Source organism: Monomorium pharaonis, chromosome 1 (genome assembly GCF_013373865.1).
Source record: "Monomorium pharaonis isolate MP-MQ-018 chromosome 1, ASM1337386v2, whole genome shotgun sequence".
In the NCBI taxonomy this organism is placed as follows: domain Eukaryota; kingdom Metazoa; phylum Arthropoda; class Insecta; order Hymenoptera; family Formicidae; genus Monomorium; species Monomorium pharaonis.
In genome coordinates this window covers 27676772-27693410 of record NC_050467.1, presented here as the reverse complement: position 1 = coordinate 27693410, position 16639 = coordinate 27676772, and the positions used below count along the sequence as shown (strand labels likewise).

Here is a 16639-nt window from a genome sequence, read left to right as displayed (position 1 = left end):
CTCTCTCTTTTGTTTTTATTTTCGCATTATCCCTCAATAAACGGTTTAATGCGATTTACGTGTACGCGAACTGTCCGTCTTCCCCTTTTTACCGTATAATTAACATGCGAATGTCTTTCGGTAACTGTATAGGGTCCGGTCCATTGCGCGTCTAATTTTTTAGAACGTCCTCGGCGAAGCGTTTCGTCGAAGAGTAGAATTTTATCGCCAATTTTATAATTAGTTTCCTTCACGGATCGATCGTAATAATCTTTCGATTTTTGCTTTTCATCTCTTATATTATCTTTGGCGATACTATTAGTGGCACGTAGTCTCTCCCGTAACTCGAGCGCATAGTCATCGTAGCTGTACGTCCTTTTAGGCGGCTTGGCTAGCGCTGTAGGTAATTCGGGGGGATGCCCGTAAATTAATTCGAAGGGAGTATACCCTGTTGCGGTGTGGGGGGTGGTATTATAGGTGTAGTTAGCATACGGAATCCACTCGTCCCAGTCCGTCTGATCTTTATTAATGAAATGCCTTAGATACTCGGCTAAGGTTCGATGCGATCGCTCTAATACGCCGTTGCTTTCAGGGTGATAAGCAGTCGTCTGTATCTTCTTAATTTTAAGCAGCTTGCAAGTATTCTTAAATACTTCGCTCATAAAATTAGTTCCCTGATCCGTTAAAATGCATTCTGGAATTCCATATTCTAAAACGATTTTCGTCACGAATGCCTTACTTACGGTATTCGCTTCTTGGTTAGGAAGGGGCATAGCCTTACTAAATTTTGTTAGGTGGTCCTGAAATGTCAGCAGGTACCGATTTTCGTTATTTGTTATGGTTAACGGTCCGACGATATCCAGCGCGCACTTTTCAAAGGGTCTGCTTGGTGTATCGGTGATAACTAGCGGTGCTTTAATTCTGCGAGAGAGTTTGTTCTTCTGGCAGAGTTCGCATTTCTTTATGTATCTCTCTACGTCGGCTGTTAATCCATGCCAGTTGTGTTTCAGGCGTATTCGTCTTATCGTTCGCTCAATTCCCTGATGTCCTCCTGTCGGGGCATCGTGGTATTCATATAGAATCTGTTTCTTTTCTTCCTCAGTATACTCCTGTATACTTTCATTATTTTTTATCGGCGTGTTTACTTGTGTGTGTACAGTGTCTTCTTCGAGCGCGAGGATCTTATCCGAGTCTTCCGTAACGCGAGCCTCCCGCTTCACGTTTCGACTCAGCGCGTCGGCGTTCGCGTTCGCTCGACCGGCCTTGTGTATGATCTCATAGTCATACTCTTCTAATTTTAATCGCCATCGAATTAGTCGCGATCCGGGGTCATTTACGCTAAATAACCATGTAAGTGGCTTATGATCTGTCACTATTTTAAATTTTACGCCGTACACATATGGGCGGAAATGCTTAACAGCCCATACGATTGCTAGCAGCTCCTTTTCGGTAGTGCTATAATTTTGCTCCGCGCGATTTAACACTCGGCTTGCGTAAGCAATAGGACGGTCGCTACCTACCGGTCCCTGTGACAGGACTGCTCCGATTGCATAGTCGGAAGCATCCGTGGTCACGTTGAATTCCTGGGTGAAATCCGGATATTGTAGCACAGGTGCCGTCATCAATTTTTCTTTCAATGTATCGAACGCTATCTGCTGTTCGGTAGTCCAGACGAACTTTTCAGTTTTCTTTGTTAGCTTCGTCATTGGCTTAGCAATTTTAGAAAAGTCGCTGATGAATTTCCGATAATAACCTGCAAGTCCGATAAAGGATTGAATATCCTTGACTTTGCGTGGTTCTGGAAAATCTTTGATTGCCTGTAATTTTCCGGGATCGGGTGCTATCCCGTCCTCTGAAATAATATGGCCGAGGTAATTCACCTCTTTTCGAAGGAACTCGCACTTGTCGGGTTGTAGCTTCAGATTAGCTTCCCGTAGGCGTAATAGCACTTCTTCTAAGCGCTTGTTATGTTCCTTTAGACTTGATCCGTATATGACAATGTCGTCTAAATACACGAGGCATCTAAGTCCTTGCATTCCAGTAAGCACAGAATTCATTAGCCTCTGGAATGTGGCTGGCGCATTTTTAAGTCCGAACGGCATCCGGTTGTACTCGTAGTGTCCATACGGTGTCGAGAATGCGGTTTTCGGCTTATCATGCTCAGCCATGGGTATCTGGTGGTACCCCGACGCTAGATCTAGCGTCGTGAAATATTTGGCATTTCCTAACTGGTCTAATATTTCATCAATATTCGGCAGTGGAAATGAGTCGCCAATAGTTAAGTCATTCAACTTTCGAAAGTCAATCACTATTCGAAGTCGTGATTTTCCAGTCGAGTCAGCTTTCTTCGGCACAACTAACAAAGGTGCGTTCCACTGGCTCGTACTAGAGCGGATAATGCTATTTTTCAGCATTTCCTTTATTTGTGTACTCACTTCCTCCTTATGTTTGGCGGGGAGGCGATACGGTCGCACGTTCACAGGCGCGGCGTCGGCTCGCGTGCTGATCTCGTGTTTCACCGTCGAGGTACACGTCAGAGGTTCTCCGTTTAAATGAAATATATCCTGATATTCATTGCATATCCGATTGAGTGCCTTTCGTTCCTCTGGATTGAGATGCTGCGTGCGTAATAGTTGTCATATGCGTTCTCCGCGGGGAAGCTTTGTCTCGCATTCCGTTTCGGAGGTCACGACATAGACTTGTTGCATGACATCTTCTTCGATATCTTCCACGGTAACGATCGGTGTGGTGATTTCCACTGGTCTATCCGTGGTGTTAATTATGCTTATAGGGCACATAAAATTTTTCGGCTCTACCATGCATCTGCCAATGTAGATGCCGGGCGAAGTTTCTTTGGCTCGGATTACCCCGGTTTTATTTCGGTTCGTTACTGCACGAACGATGGTTTCGCTGCGCGGTTTTAAAATAATCTTATTATATGGTTTAAGTCGCAGGGTGACGTCTTCTATGGTCACTGTCTTATTTTTGTAGTCGCATGATACATGCTGTTTGCGCAGGAAATCGAGGCCGATTATCCCTTCGTATTCCATAGGGAAATCGTCTCTCACCACGTATATGGCGTGTTTAATTTCTCGCTCGCCTATCGTGATAGTGGCTTGCATCTTTCCTATAGTATGCACTCGGTGGCCAGTTATTCCTACCAGTGATACTTCTTCGGGATAAATTCGTGTTTTTCCCTTTAGGTTTTTTACCTTTATTAATGATATCGTCGCGCCTGAATCGAACAACATGTCGATTTTACCAGCGCGTGTTTCTTTGATTGGGAGCGTAATTAGGTCAAGACCGTCGCATCGTGTGCCGTCTCGTCTTACGTGCGTCACTTGATACGCTCGAGCGCGCGTACTCTGTGTGCGGCTCGTCGCTCCTTCTTCCTCGCTACTGTGCTCGGAGTCAGAGTTTCTTTTTTGCGTTATCGCTTTCTTTCTCGCTCCCGTTATCTCGGTGCTTTGCATTTTTCCTTGCGCGTTCGGTACCTTTGCTTTAGGCCGTCCGTGTAGATTCCAACACTCGTTGCGAGTGTGTCCGCGTTTTTTGCAATAGTTGCAAAGCTTGTCGATTGCATTTATACGTTTGTCTGGTTGCGGCAGGGCGTATCTATTACTGCTCCTGTTATTCCGGCAATCCTTACTGTAATGGCCATACTTGCCGCAATTTCGGCAACGGGCATCGGACTTGTCGTAATGCCTCGGCGAGTCGGGTGTCCGTCTCGTGTTACTCACGGCGGGACCCTTGATTCTTTCCTCTGCGCTTGCGGCTGCTATCGCGTCCTGTAGCGTAACGTATCCGCGCGATCGGACTACTGCCTTTGTATCTTCGCGTAGCCCTATTTGATAGTTTTCCAATGCTTGCTGCTGCAGCATTTCTAAAATGATGCGCTTATGTTCGGCCGTGTATTGGTGTCGGCCTTCGATCATCGACTCGTACAGGTCTATCGTGAGCTTATCTGTACGCAGTCCGTAGGCTCGAGCGCTTTCTCCTGGCTTTTGCTTCAGGGTATTGAAGTCGAGCTGTAAATGTGTTGTGCTTCGTTTACTCGCATAGCACGATTCTAATTCCGTTCTTAATTGCACGAAATCGCTTATCCGTCGTGTCTGAAAATCTAACATAGCGCGTCCCTTCAGTTTGGTACACAATATCGCGCCTAGTAAGGACACTTCATCCGACGGATCTATGTTCTCGATCGCGTAAGTCATGGCGCTCAAAAACTCCTGTAATTTACTCGCGTTGCCGTCGAACTCGGGTATCATTCCGCGAGCTTCTTTTAATGATAATATTCCGCGACCTCTCTGTCGGCGCACGTCGTCGTCCGGGTACTCGAACGCGGTTTCTCGCCGGCTATATCGCGTTTGTCGAGGCGCGTGCGGACGTAGTGTTCGCGAATTTGTTTCTCGCACCTCGTTGACTTCGTTGGTCAGTCTCCGGACCTCGTGCATCATTGCACGTAAGGCTTCTCGTATTTCCTGCACATCGTCTCTTTGCGTGGCAGTGCGGGCAAGTCGTGATGCATTAGCACTTAGTTCGTGGTGCAGATTCTGTAATTCCTGTTCTGCACCGGCGATGAATTGTTGGGTCTCTGCTTGATCGTCGTTAGGCATCGCGTCCGTTTGAAAAAAGTCAGCTGGGTCGAAAATGTCGGACTCGTATGACGTAAGTGAGAACTCGCCTCGTGACGAAACGCGACTAGGGGTGCGACTCTCGTACGGTCGTGTTCGTCGTTCTACACGGTGTTGCCGTGTCGCGTTGAATTCGCCTTGAAACAAACTCGCGTCGAGGTTCGCGAATGGGAATTCTCGTTCGCGGATGACGTTTTCCGGTAACTCGCTATCTAGTTCTCTACGGACTCTATCGCGTGCTTCTATGACGGCTTGTTCGCAGTATTCGATAGCTCGAGTGGCTTGCTCGCTATGCAACCACGAGTCGTTTGCTATAGCAGCGTCGTTGTCTTTCGACATTCACGCCTATTCTACGCTTACGATAATCGTTATGTGATTACCGGGGGATCAACACGTTTTTACTATTAATAGGGCTTATCGCTTTGCCCTTCGTATTTCGCTTTATACAATATTATTTCGACTTACAGTAACGCTGCGCTTCGCTTCATGTTGTCAGCTGTGTATTGCGGTAGGTCGGTACTCCGGTGTCGCTGATTACGCTGCGTTGAGTGTTGAGCCGTGGCTGAGTTCTGCTCGGCGGGCTCGTCCAGTCAGCTGGTCCTCGAGGTCGTTCAGCTGCTCTCGGCTCGTGACGTCGGTCCCTTGGCCTTGTAGGTAGTTCCTCGTTGGAGTTGTTTGCCTTCCTTCCTGGCAGTTAATCGATCCCACCGCTGCCACCAATTTTGTTGCGCCTTGCGGTACAACAAAATATTTTTGCCGTACCTTGCGGTGCGACAAAAGATTTTTTGGGATTCGTTGTCGCCCAAGGAGTTAGAACTCGCGGAAAGAGGCGGTTTTGTAGGCAGGGTCCTCAAATCACTCACTCACTGATTTTAATTTAAACTGATATAAGATTTATTTCTGTGTTGTACACTGGTTGCGGTCGGCGAAGGTGCCGCGTCGTGTTACAATAGATTAGATACGACGCGTGACTCGGAGCTACCGCGTCGTCTCGTTGCTCGCTTGCTAGCGGCTAAGTCCCGAACTCTTAATGCACTTGTACGGGCCGTACGTATCGGCTTGATTTCTGATTACTGATCCCGCTGGCCGCTGTTCGGCAGCGGCTTAAATAGTGTCGCGGATTTAATTATTAGTGGGGGCATCGGGCCCTCCGTATGACCATATATGGTCATTCCCGCGCGCATCCGGCGCGCGGGAAATATTTGCGAGTTTAGCAACAATTGCCAAAATGCAGGTATGCATTTCCGGTGGCATGATTGTTGCTAAGCTGGCTTCGCTACTTCGTTAAGGTGGCTGGTGCGTTGCCCAGTGCGATGACCGGCCGGCAGCGCACGAGGCATGTGTCACCTGACACCTTATGATAGCGAGCCTTTCTCGGCGAGCTATCTTATTATTTTAATATTTTATTTCCTTTATTTTATAATATGTATTTATTGGTTGTGAGTGTTTCGCTCACAACAATAAATCCTGCAATTAAGACCGACACGCTTTTATGCCGTTTTGATTCGTGCGTGTACTTCGTGTGCATAGTCGTGTCTTGCAGAACAAAGTCTTAGAGCGAACCTGAAAGAGCAACTTCGATTTTGAAGTCTTGAACCACCCCTGTTCTTCACTGCTATCTTGGTAAGTCCGTTAACACGAATTATTGTACTACACTTCTCTTCTGCTATTGTTCAAGTAGCCTTATTATAATACCCTGTAACCCTATTTTATACATATAAAAGTATAATTATTAATACAATAAATAAATCTTGAAACTATAATCAATGATAATTATTTATCGTTCTGAGAAGCCTATACAGTGTCCTTAAACCGTATACTAAGCGACGCGCAGAGTCAAACTATAAAGTAGTCCTTTTAAGTTACCATCATAATTCCGCGTGTTTGCAACTCAGCCAGGTTTTTCCATCGAACCCTCTTTCACTAGGCCAATAGATCTCTCCTTTCCTCTGTCTCTCTTTCCCTCTCCCTTTCCTAAAGCTCACTATCGACATTTTTGCTTTTAAATCCTTAATTTTAAGAATTATTTTTAAGATTTCATACTCTATTTCTGGTGCGATAGTGGGTGAACAAGCGCTCATCTGCCGACGGCGAGGCTCCGCCACGCCCGAATATCGCCGCTTCCTTTTTAAATTTTAAGAATTATTTTAAGGTTTCATATTCTCTTTCTGGTGCAATAGTGCAAATGAACAAGTGTTCATCTGCCAATTGCGAGGCTCTGCCACGCATGTATATCGCCGCTTCCTTTTTAATTTTAAGAATTATTTTAAGGTTTCATATTCTCTTTCTGATGCGATAGTGTAGGTGAACAAGCGTTCATCTGCCAATTGCGAGGCTCTGCCACGCATGTATATCGCCGCTTCCTTTTTAATTTTAAGAATTATTTTAAGTTTTCATATTCTATCTCTGGTGCGATAGTGGGTGAGCAAGCGCTCATCTGCCGACGGCAAGGCTCAGCCGCGCCCGAATATCGCCGCTTCCTTTCTCGTTTTAAGAATTATTTTAAGGTTTCATATTCTCTTTCTGGTGCGATAGTGTAGGTGAGCAAGCGTTCATCTGCCAATTGCGAGGCTCTGCCACGCATGTATATCGCCGCTTTCTTTTTAATTTTAAGAATTATTTTAAGTTTTCTTATTCTATCTCTGGTGCGATAGTAAATGAACAAGCGTTCGTTTACCAACTGCGAGGTTCTACCAAGCACGAATGTCGTTGTTCCTCATTAACTTTAAGAAATTACTAGTCAAGCCGCTCAATATTGATCTTAAGGCCACAACTTTCCTTCTCCCGCTTCCCTCTGTCTTTATCTCCTCTTTACCCAAATAAATAAAAATGAAATAAAACAAGATAGTTGCAAACACCATTCCCCCAGATTTAATTTTCGAGCCGATACTCATAATTGTTTCCCTCTTTTCCTTATCAATGTAGATCGAATGGCTACAACATCCTTTAATTCGTCCGGGCCATTGACGCGAAGTGTCGCCAAGTAAAGACTTAATTAATTAAGTTCCGAGAACATCAAAATATTTTCTTTCCTCCTTCAACAAAAAGGGTTGATGAAATTCATTCCCCTCAGTAGGCGCGCAGCAAACCGCGTATCGTCAAGGTCCTTAACAAAGGAGGAGCTTAAAGATTTCGACCGCGAAATCCAAGAGTTCCTCAATTTGGAATTGCCTCCTCCGCCAAACGAAGAGGTGGAAGAATCCCACACCCCGCCTCCTCCTACTAAACGATTGAAACTTGATAACACGCCCGAATTCATACCCACGGACATTTACAGTTTTGAAGACAGTTTTTTCCCAAATTTAGATGAGATCCCTGATATTGAAGATCCGACCGTCCCTATAAATTTTTTGATATCCCCTATAGACAACCATTCCCGACCCTTAGACGATCCACCCCCAGCTGACCCTACCAAACCCCGAACATTAACATACCCCTTCAATCCGCAAATTTTTACTTTGGAGGAAATTGATGAGTACATCGAGGAACAACTGCTCGACGAAGAAGTGGAGAACATCTTGAGGAACGCGCCTCCACCAGGAAAATTTATATTTAGATAATCATTATTCGTCATCTTCGGTTACAACTCCTAGCACCGCCATTATATTAAAACCCATATTATTAATTCGTAATCTGGCTTTATTAGAGTTACCTAATTGTCAATTTCCTGTTATGAACTCTCTTGTCATCATCACTATTTACTATTTCTCTAAATTCTTGCAATTACTAATTTCGTTACTATTATCACTACTGCTGTTCAATTATTATCTTATTATTATTATAGATTTACAATCTTTATTATTATAGACACCAACTTGCTGTTACCATTATTATTATTGTTCAATTATCAGTTATCTTATTACTATATTATTGCTAGTTCTGTCGCAAGTATTATCATTACCATTTAATTGCAATATTATTATTATTATTGATTTACTTTATTATTATTAAATTATTATTATTGAAGTTACCAACTTTCAGTAATTATTACTATTATTGCTATTTGATTACTATTTCATTACCATTGTTGATTTATAATCTTTATTACTATATTATTGCTAGTTCTGTCACAAGTATTATCATTACCATTTAATTGCAATATTATTATTATTGATTTACATTATTATTATTAAATTATTATTATTGAAGTTACCAACTTTCAGTAATTATTACTATTATTGCTGTTTGATCACTATTTCATTACCATTGTTGATTTATAATCTTTATTACTATATTATTGCTAGTTCTGTCACAAGTATTATCATTACCATTTAATTGCAATATTATTATTATTGATTTACATTATTATTATTAAATTATTATTATTGAAGTTACCAACTTTCAGTAATTATCACTATTATTGCTATTTGATTACTATTTCATTACCATTGTTGATTTATAATCTTTATTACTATAGTGTCGACTTTTAGCTACAACTATTATTGTTCGACTACCAACCAGCTATTTTACTGCCACTATTATTTAAGATCCTACGGAACTCTTGTAGTCGCTGATTTTGTCGTAATCATTATTATTATTTAATTATCATATTATTATTGTTGATTTACAATCCTTATTATTTAAGTCATTAACTTTTAGCTATTATTATGATTATTATTCAACTATCAACTAATTATTCAATTGTCATTATTATGTGTGCAATTTTACTAAACTCTTGTAATTGATAATTTTGTTGCGACTATCTTTATTATTATCCAACCACCAATCAATTTATCTCGTCATTACTAGTGTTTGAGACAGAGTCTCGTTGCGCGCAAACTTTAATCCGGCAAGTGCGTAGATATTTATTTGGCGCAAGTGCGCGATCGCGGTGGTTTCTCGCGCTTGTCCCCGTGGCAAGGTTCGCGATAAAGTTCAAGAGAGACTCGTAACGGAAGGCGATCGTCAGTGAGAGACGGACGTGAGTCCACTGTGTGCTCTCCGAGTCGCTCGCGCCTCTCGGAAACCCGAAAACGACGGGCTCGAACGAATCCGCGGAGGATCATTCGACCGACAAACGTCCTATTGGCATGCAATCGATCGCTGCTTTTGGTCGTGGACGCCTGTCGTACGCATGATCCCCGCGTGCTCGAGCATCGACACATTGGTGTCTATTGTTTCGTGGTGCAAACACACGAAAGTTCAACGTTGGCGGAACTCTCGCACGATTTTGAACAAGTAGTTACAATTTTATTGAGCTCTCACAATTGCCAACTTCGCTATTATTATTATTATTATCGCTATTCAACTGTTATCTTATTACCATTACGGCCTTATAATCTTTACCGTTAAAGTTACCAATTTTCAATTATCATTATTATTATTCAACTATTAAACAGTTATCCTATAGATATTATCATTTATAATTTCACTAAGATCTTGTAATTGCTAATTATTATTATTATTATTATTATTATTATTATTATTATTATTATTATTATTATTCAGTTATCATCTTATTGTCATGACTATTTTATAATCTTTATTAAAAGGTTATCATATTGTTGCCAGAATTATCCATAGTTGCTACTACCTTACTACTATTCTGATTTTATCGCCCTTATTACCACTCTTGTTACTCGTAAGTCATTGTCACTCTTGCTTCTATAGAGTAAGCTTACCCAAGACCATTGAGTAAGAACTCCGCATAGAGGAGTAAACCCAGTTATTTTGTCCAAATGTCTTACAACAGCTAATAATTGAATCAACCCTAGCTCTCATATCCCAGGGTATTGCCGGCCCAGCAGGTAGCCCAAAAAGAGAGAGAGCGCCCCTTTATCTACTGCCGAGGTAAGTGGAATAAAGGAAGGTCCGTCGTCCAGGACGTTACACTACAATGCTCGTGGCGGTATAATGTGTGGCGGCGTTCGTGTCGGTCGCGGCGGTAGCCGGATTGGCTGCGGCGTACGGTCGCGGCTGCGCGGTACGGTGCGGCGTTCGCATTCGCCGAGTCGGTCGGTGGGGCGTTATGACTGGTCGCGGCGGTGCGCGACTGCGCGGTGCGGCGCGGAGCTCGGCTCGACAGCCACGGTGATCAGCTGTTCGACGATCAGCTGTTGTTATCGTCGAGGATCATTCCGCGTGGATAATCATCCGCGTCGGCGGTTTCCCCTCAGTGCGGGGTCCCCGTGTGCGGTCGGGATCGGTAGCTCAATACGCGTACCGGGATCCGGGTGACGAGCGGCGCGGTGTTCTGCCACTCACTGCGTGGCGCGAGGAAGCGCTCAGTGCGCGCTAGTAAGGAAGCCGGTTTGAGGTTAAGTTTGGCACTCAGTGCGTGCTCTGGATACTCAGCTCAGTTCGCTGAGAGGATCGGCTCACTTCGCTAGACCGGGGAGATCTGATTTCTTATCACCAGCGGAGGGCTTTTATAGCCCCCGTTTGGTGACAAGAGGAGCGGAGATGTGCGGGGAGACCGAGATAAGCGGAGGGGACTACACGAAGTAGGAGGGTAACGGCCTCGTATCTATATGCCTTAACGTGGCGGAGGAACGGCTCGTTACATATATATAATATAAATATACAAAAATATAAAAGAAAATACGAAAACAAAAAAAATAACCAACAAAAACCAAAAAAAATAAAAGAAAACAAGACTTTTCAAAGAGCTCTCGCCTTTGCTTTTTAGCGCAAGCTCACGTGCCCCACCTCCACGCGGTGAGAGTCGGGCAACGTGGAATACGACGACGAAAAGCCTTATTCCACGGCTAACGGGGCTCCGGCTTTATCTTTTCTTGCCACGAAATCAAAAACGTTTTTCAAAAATTCCAGATTGACAATCAGCGTCGAGCGAACACTATTGCTTGTTGATAACTACACTTGACTCTAATTTTTATTTCTCTTTTTTTTTTGTTCTGGGGGGGGCTTCGCCCCCCCGACCCCCCCAGCGGGTGCTTCGCCCCCTGCACTTCCACCCGGGGGCTTCCGCGCCCGGGACCCCTGACCGGGGGCTTTGCCCCCTGGACCCCCTCTTAACCTTCTTGACCGGAACACGCTTGACAACGTTGAGTTTGCCGCGCGCGCTTCGTGAGCGCGTCAAACCACGGTTCGCCTTTCCCGAACGCCTCGGACAGGCTCGCCGGGTACCAGGATTCGAGAGAAGGGGGGAAACCAACTTGCGCACACCGATGTTAAATTAATAGATCTTTATTATAAAGCTTAGCCTATCTTACATGATCCTTAAGCTACCTTATATGCTACTTATCCTATGCGGGTATATACAACTTAACCTAATGTCGTCGGTCGGGCGGGAGCGCGCTAGTGCGCAGCACCTTCAACGCGGTCGCGAAGCGTATTCGCCGGCAAGAACCGGGCGGGCAAGCCGGCCCTGTGAAGGACGCCAGGGATGGCCGAATGCCGGCAAGAACCGGGCAGCGAAACGGCCAGGTGGCCTGCTCCGTCGGCGGATACAAGGAGAGCCGAATGCCGGCAAGAACCGGGCGGCAGAACGGCCTAGTGGCCTGCTCCGTCGGCGGATACAAGGATGGCCAAATGCCGGCGAGAACCAGGCGGCAGAACGGCCAGGTGGCCTGCTCTGTTGGCACGACGAGGATAGCCGAATGCCGGCGAGAACCGGGCAGCGAAACGGCCAGGTGGCCTGCTTCGTCGGCGGATGCAAGGATAGTCGAATGCCGGCGAGAACCGGGCGTCAGAGTGGTCCGGAGACCTACTCAGTCGACAGGACGGGACTGGTGCTCGATCCCGATCGAGCTCGGCTTTTATACCCGTCGGGGCGATCCCCACGCGCTCCCAGCAGCGTGGTGGGATCGGTTCCCGACGGGGGATACTAGACTGTCGGGAGGGGCGTCCGTAGACGCCAAGTCCCGTGGTGGGGCGGATGATCGGCCCGGGACTAGTGACGTATCGTCACATCACCCCCCCTTTTTTAGGGGGGGGAGGGCGCGGGTGGCAACGGCCGGATTGCGCGGGGCTGACCCCGGCGATCGAAACGGATTATCCATCGATCGCCGGTGTCAGTCACCCGATACTTTCGGCGCACCACGGCGGCGTGGAACGGCACCGCCACTACCCTCCCGTTCGGTAAGACCACGCGCACCGGGGGGGTGTACCCCACCGGCGGTGCCGGGCTGGTTCCGTTCGGGAAGGGCGGCGTGGGCCGGACCGTGCGGTAGCCGTGGTGGGCCGGCGCTGGTGGAGGCGTGGTGGGTGGCGTCGGAGGCGACGCGATCGGCGGCGCGGTCGGTAGCGCCGGAGGCGCCGCAATGGGTGGCGCGGTCGGTAGCGCCGGTTTCGGCGCGGGTGCCGGTGGCGCAACCGGCGGCGGTGCGATCGGTGGCGCTGGTGGCGGCGCGGTCGGTCGCGTATGCTGCGGCGCGATGGCTGCGACGGGCCTTGGCGGCGGCGCGCGTAGCGGTGCGGACGGCAATGGGGCGGGGCGCGTGGAAGGGGGCGCGGGGGGAGCCTTGCCGGCGTACCCCTCGGGGGGCCTCCTCCGAGTCCGGCGTCCCCTGGGTGGTGGTGGGGGAAGCTGAGCGAGGAAACCCGCTTTCCTCCGTTGGTCGGCGTCGGACCGCTGGATGGAGGTCCCCCGACGAGGCACCCTCCGCTCCCTAGGTGGTGGTGGTGGCGGTGTGGGCTCCTTCGGCCGCCTCTTCCACGCCGTGCCCTCGTCCCTCTCGTCTTCGCTCGAGCTAGATATCGGGCTTCCGAAGAGCTCTCGTTCGCGCTCCTTTCGGTCTCCCATGCTGGAAAGCGATGCAAATGAGGGCGCGGGCCGCTCTTATATAGTGGTTCGGCATGGGGTGGGAGTGACGCGGCGTGGGGGTAATCGTTAAGGTGAGTTTGCGTGTGTCCCGGGTTCGTTCGGTATTAACCGGGTGGGTTCGTTCGTGTTATGAGTGACACACTCATAACGATAAGGTGTCAGTAACACGATGACGTAAGTCGGTCAGCTGCAGTCAGCATCGAGCGCATCGCGCGAGGTTTCGCGCAATCCGCTCGACAATTAGCGCAATGCTCCTTAGACAGCACTTGCTGTCTAAGCAATAATTTGGAATACTGACCGATTTACGCCCTCACGCAACCCTCCCTTTCTTTCGATCCAACTACCGAATTATCGGATATATAAACCGGCGAAAGAAGGTGAGGATCGGGTCAATCCGAAGTAGACAAACTAAGACTACACACGACACTCTGCTTTGCGGGGTCGTGTATCGCCGAGATAACTTATACTAAATATACCACCACGACACTCTGCCTTGCGGGGTCGTGGACAACAAGTTCATAGACGCGACACTCTGCCTTGCGGGGTCGCGATCTAACTATTGTAACTGAATACAAGAATAAAAGTGTTCAAGACAAATAACGGTGTATGTGACGAAATACCTTCCTCGCGAGATCTCTGGCAGCGATCCCAAAATCGTACTCACAACGAGGGGTACAACAGTGGTGGCAGCGGTGGGATCTGCACTGCCAAAAGGAAGATCCAAGAGGAACCAAGCGTCACCGAGCAATCAGCTGTACAGGCCAGGAAGCCAGCCACGCCGGAGCGTACATAGCGCGTCAGCGATAAGAGTGAAACTCGAGACGACGCCGAGACCTACCGCGACAAGGCTCAGCTGATCGCCGCACCATGCAGCTCATCGTACTTATGTAAGTCCGACAAACATTAAATTGTAACGCGAAACGAGCGTAGGACGACATAAAACTGTAACACAAATAGAGCAAAATATCGGTTGACCCCCGGTAACCGCGATTACCGTAAAAAGACATAGCTAAGATAGCTACTGTACTTCAAAGGCATACGAATGCAAACGCACTAGCGCAACGCGACATACGATACCGCGAAACGCGAACTCAGCACACGCGCTTACACTCGAACGTAAATGTCCGACCAAAACACTGATACAGCGCTTAACGTTGTTCAAGACGCGTTAGAAGAAATATTCGATAACGCGCTTCGACTTTTGAATAGTCGAGCAAATTCGCCAAATATCACGACTGAACGCGCGTTCCCGATACAGGGACCAGACTTTAGTCTAATAAACGACAATATGGACACACGTTCACCAACGCGGACAGACGTAGCGGGACCGTCGACACGCTCCCTACCACATGCGTCGCCTCGCGTAATCCGGGAAGAACCCGAAGAGGAAGCACAAGAGCTCCGTAATAATTTAAGTGAACAAAGCGGAAGTTCACCGACGGCGCCACAAATTCATAGGCGACCGATGCATCCCATGGAGAATATGATGCTCCATGACCTGCTATTCGAAATTCGCGAGCTTCGTTTCCAGCTTGGAAACCGACACGAAGCACAGCCGCCGCCGCGAGAAACGGCTAGAAATACGCGACAACCGACTAACCATGCGTTAGATCTGTCATATGGGCACTCACCCCGAGATGTACGACATCGGCATGGGACCAACACTTACAATTTAAGCTTGAAAGAAGCGCGAAATATGATCCCCGAAATTAATGGAACTTCGAGGGAACGAGTACGAGAATTTTTAAACGCCAGCTCCTATGCGATGAAAAACATACATCCGTCGGACGAATTCATACTCCTCGACGCGATACTATGTACCAAATTCAAGGGCAAGGCGATGATGGATTTCCACACTCGCGATATAGAAAACTACGACCAGTTAAAAAGGGAATTAGAAAATGAATATCTGGGCAAGCGCAGCACCGCCCATTTGCAGCTCGAATTTAACTCCCTGAAACAAAAGTCAAACGAAACCGCTCAGGAATTTGGACGAAGAGTAGACAACTTGGCCATGGAGTTATACGAATCCATGGAGGAAGGAAAAAACCATACAATAGAACAGCAGCGGGCGATACTTGAGAGCATCAAGGAACAAGCCCTTTACAACTACCAGATAGGGCTACACGAAGAAATAAAGCTATTAGTTCGAGCCCAACGGTACAACACGCTTCAAGAAGCAATCGCAGGAGCTAGTGCGGAAGAAAAAGTTAAGGGGGCAAGCACGCGCCTCAACGGCAATAGGCGGGATATGCCAAATGCCCAACGCAACAACCGTGCTCCGACCATCCGTTGCGGAAAGTGCGGAAAAATAGGACACGACGGAAGAGACTGCCGAAGCAGCAGATACGCCAACCGGTTCGAATTACCCCGACCGGAAGGACGGCCACGAGTACATACAGCAGTACAACAATGCAGTTACTGCAAGAAAACGGGCCACAGCCGAAACGACTGCTGGACCCTGCATGGGCGACCTCCACCGAAAGACGAGGATCGCCCGGAAGCAAAGCCAAAAAGGAAAATAGAAAAGGACGCTAAACAGCGTACAAGTAAGGCCGTCAAAATGATAAAACATGCCGATACGGCAAGTAGCGACGAGAGCTCGGACGATGACTCGAGCACGACGGGCACCGCCGCTGCGTATCAAGTTACGCATGTAAAGCGAGACGCACACAAAGATAGCGGACTCGACTTAGTCACACTTTCAATACGAGAGACCAAATCAGGAAAAATCGACATGTTATTCGATTCCGGAGCCACACTCTCGTTAATAAAAGTAAAAAATTTAAAAGGCGAAACCAAAATTCGCCATGAAAGAATAGCCCTCGTTGGAATAACAGGCCACAAGGTCTACACCATAGGAAAAATACAGGCGACAATAGAGCTAGGCAAGCATAAGATAAAGCATCCGATATACGTAGTAAAGGATGATTTTCCGCTAGAATACGATGGCATCCTAGGATTAGATTTCCTACGAAAGCAACAAGTAACGTGCGATTATAACCAGAAAAAGTTAACGATAAGAGACGTTACTCTGAAATTCAAGTCATATCAACAAACCGTGTTAAAACCTCGCAGCGAAACAATTGTAAGGGCCGTGACTAATCGAAACAAAACTGGAGTCGTACGGGCCCAGGAACCAGCTCCAGGGGTTTACATTGGCAGATGCCTTGTAAAACCAAAAAATTTTTCATGTCCGATCAGTGTAATCAATACCACTGATAAGACAATACGGATCAACACACCGGTCGTTACCGTAGAGGATTTAAGCGAGAAAAATCCTCACGAGGTTTACACCGTG

The 16639-nt window shown here is 47.1% G+C and overlaps 1 protein-coding gene across 1 annotated transcript; it reads right to left on the bottom strand.

Moving 5' to 3' along the window:
* Positions 1–12498: 12498 nt before the first annotated feature.
* Positions 12499–13317, bottom strand: LOC118646646 (vegetative cell wall protein gp1-like). The gene has a single exon (XM_036290047.1). It carries the CDS (start codon positions 13315–13317, stop codon positions 12499–12501), a length of 819 nt encoding a protein of 272 aa, XP_036145940.1.
* Positions 13318–16639: the final 3322 nt, after the last annotated feature.

What these genes read in the sequence shown, in the direction of transcription:
- LOC118646646 (XM_036290047.1), bottom strand. Translation starts at nt 13,317, where the DNA reads ATGGGAGACCGAAAGGAGCGCGAACGAGAGCTCTTCGGAAGCCCGATA.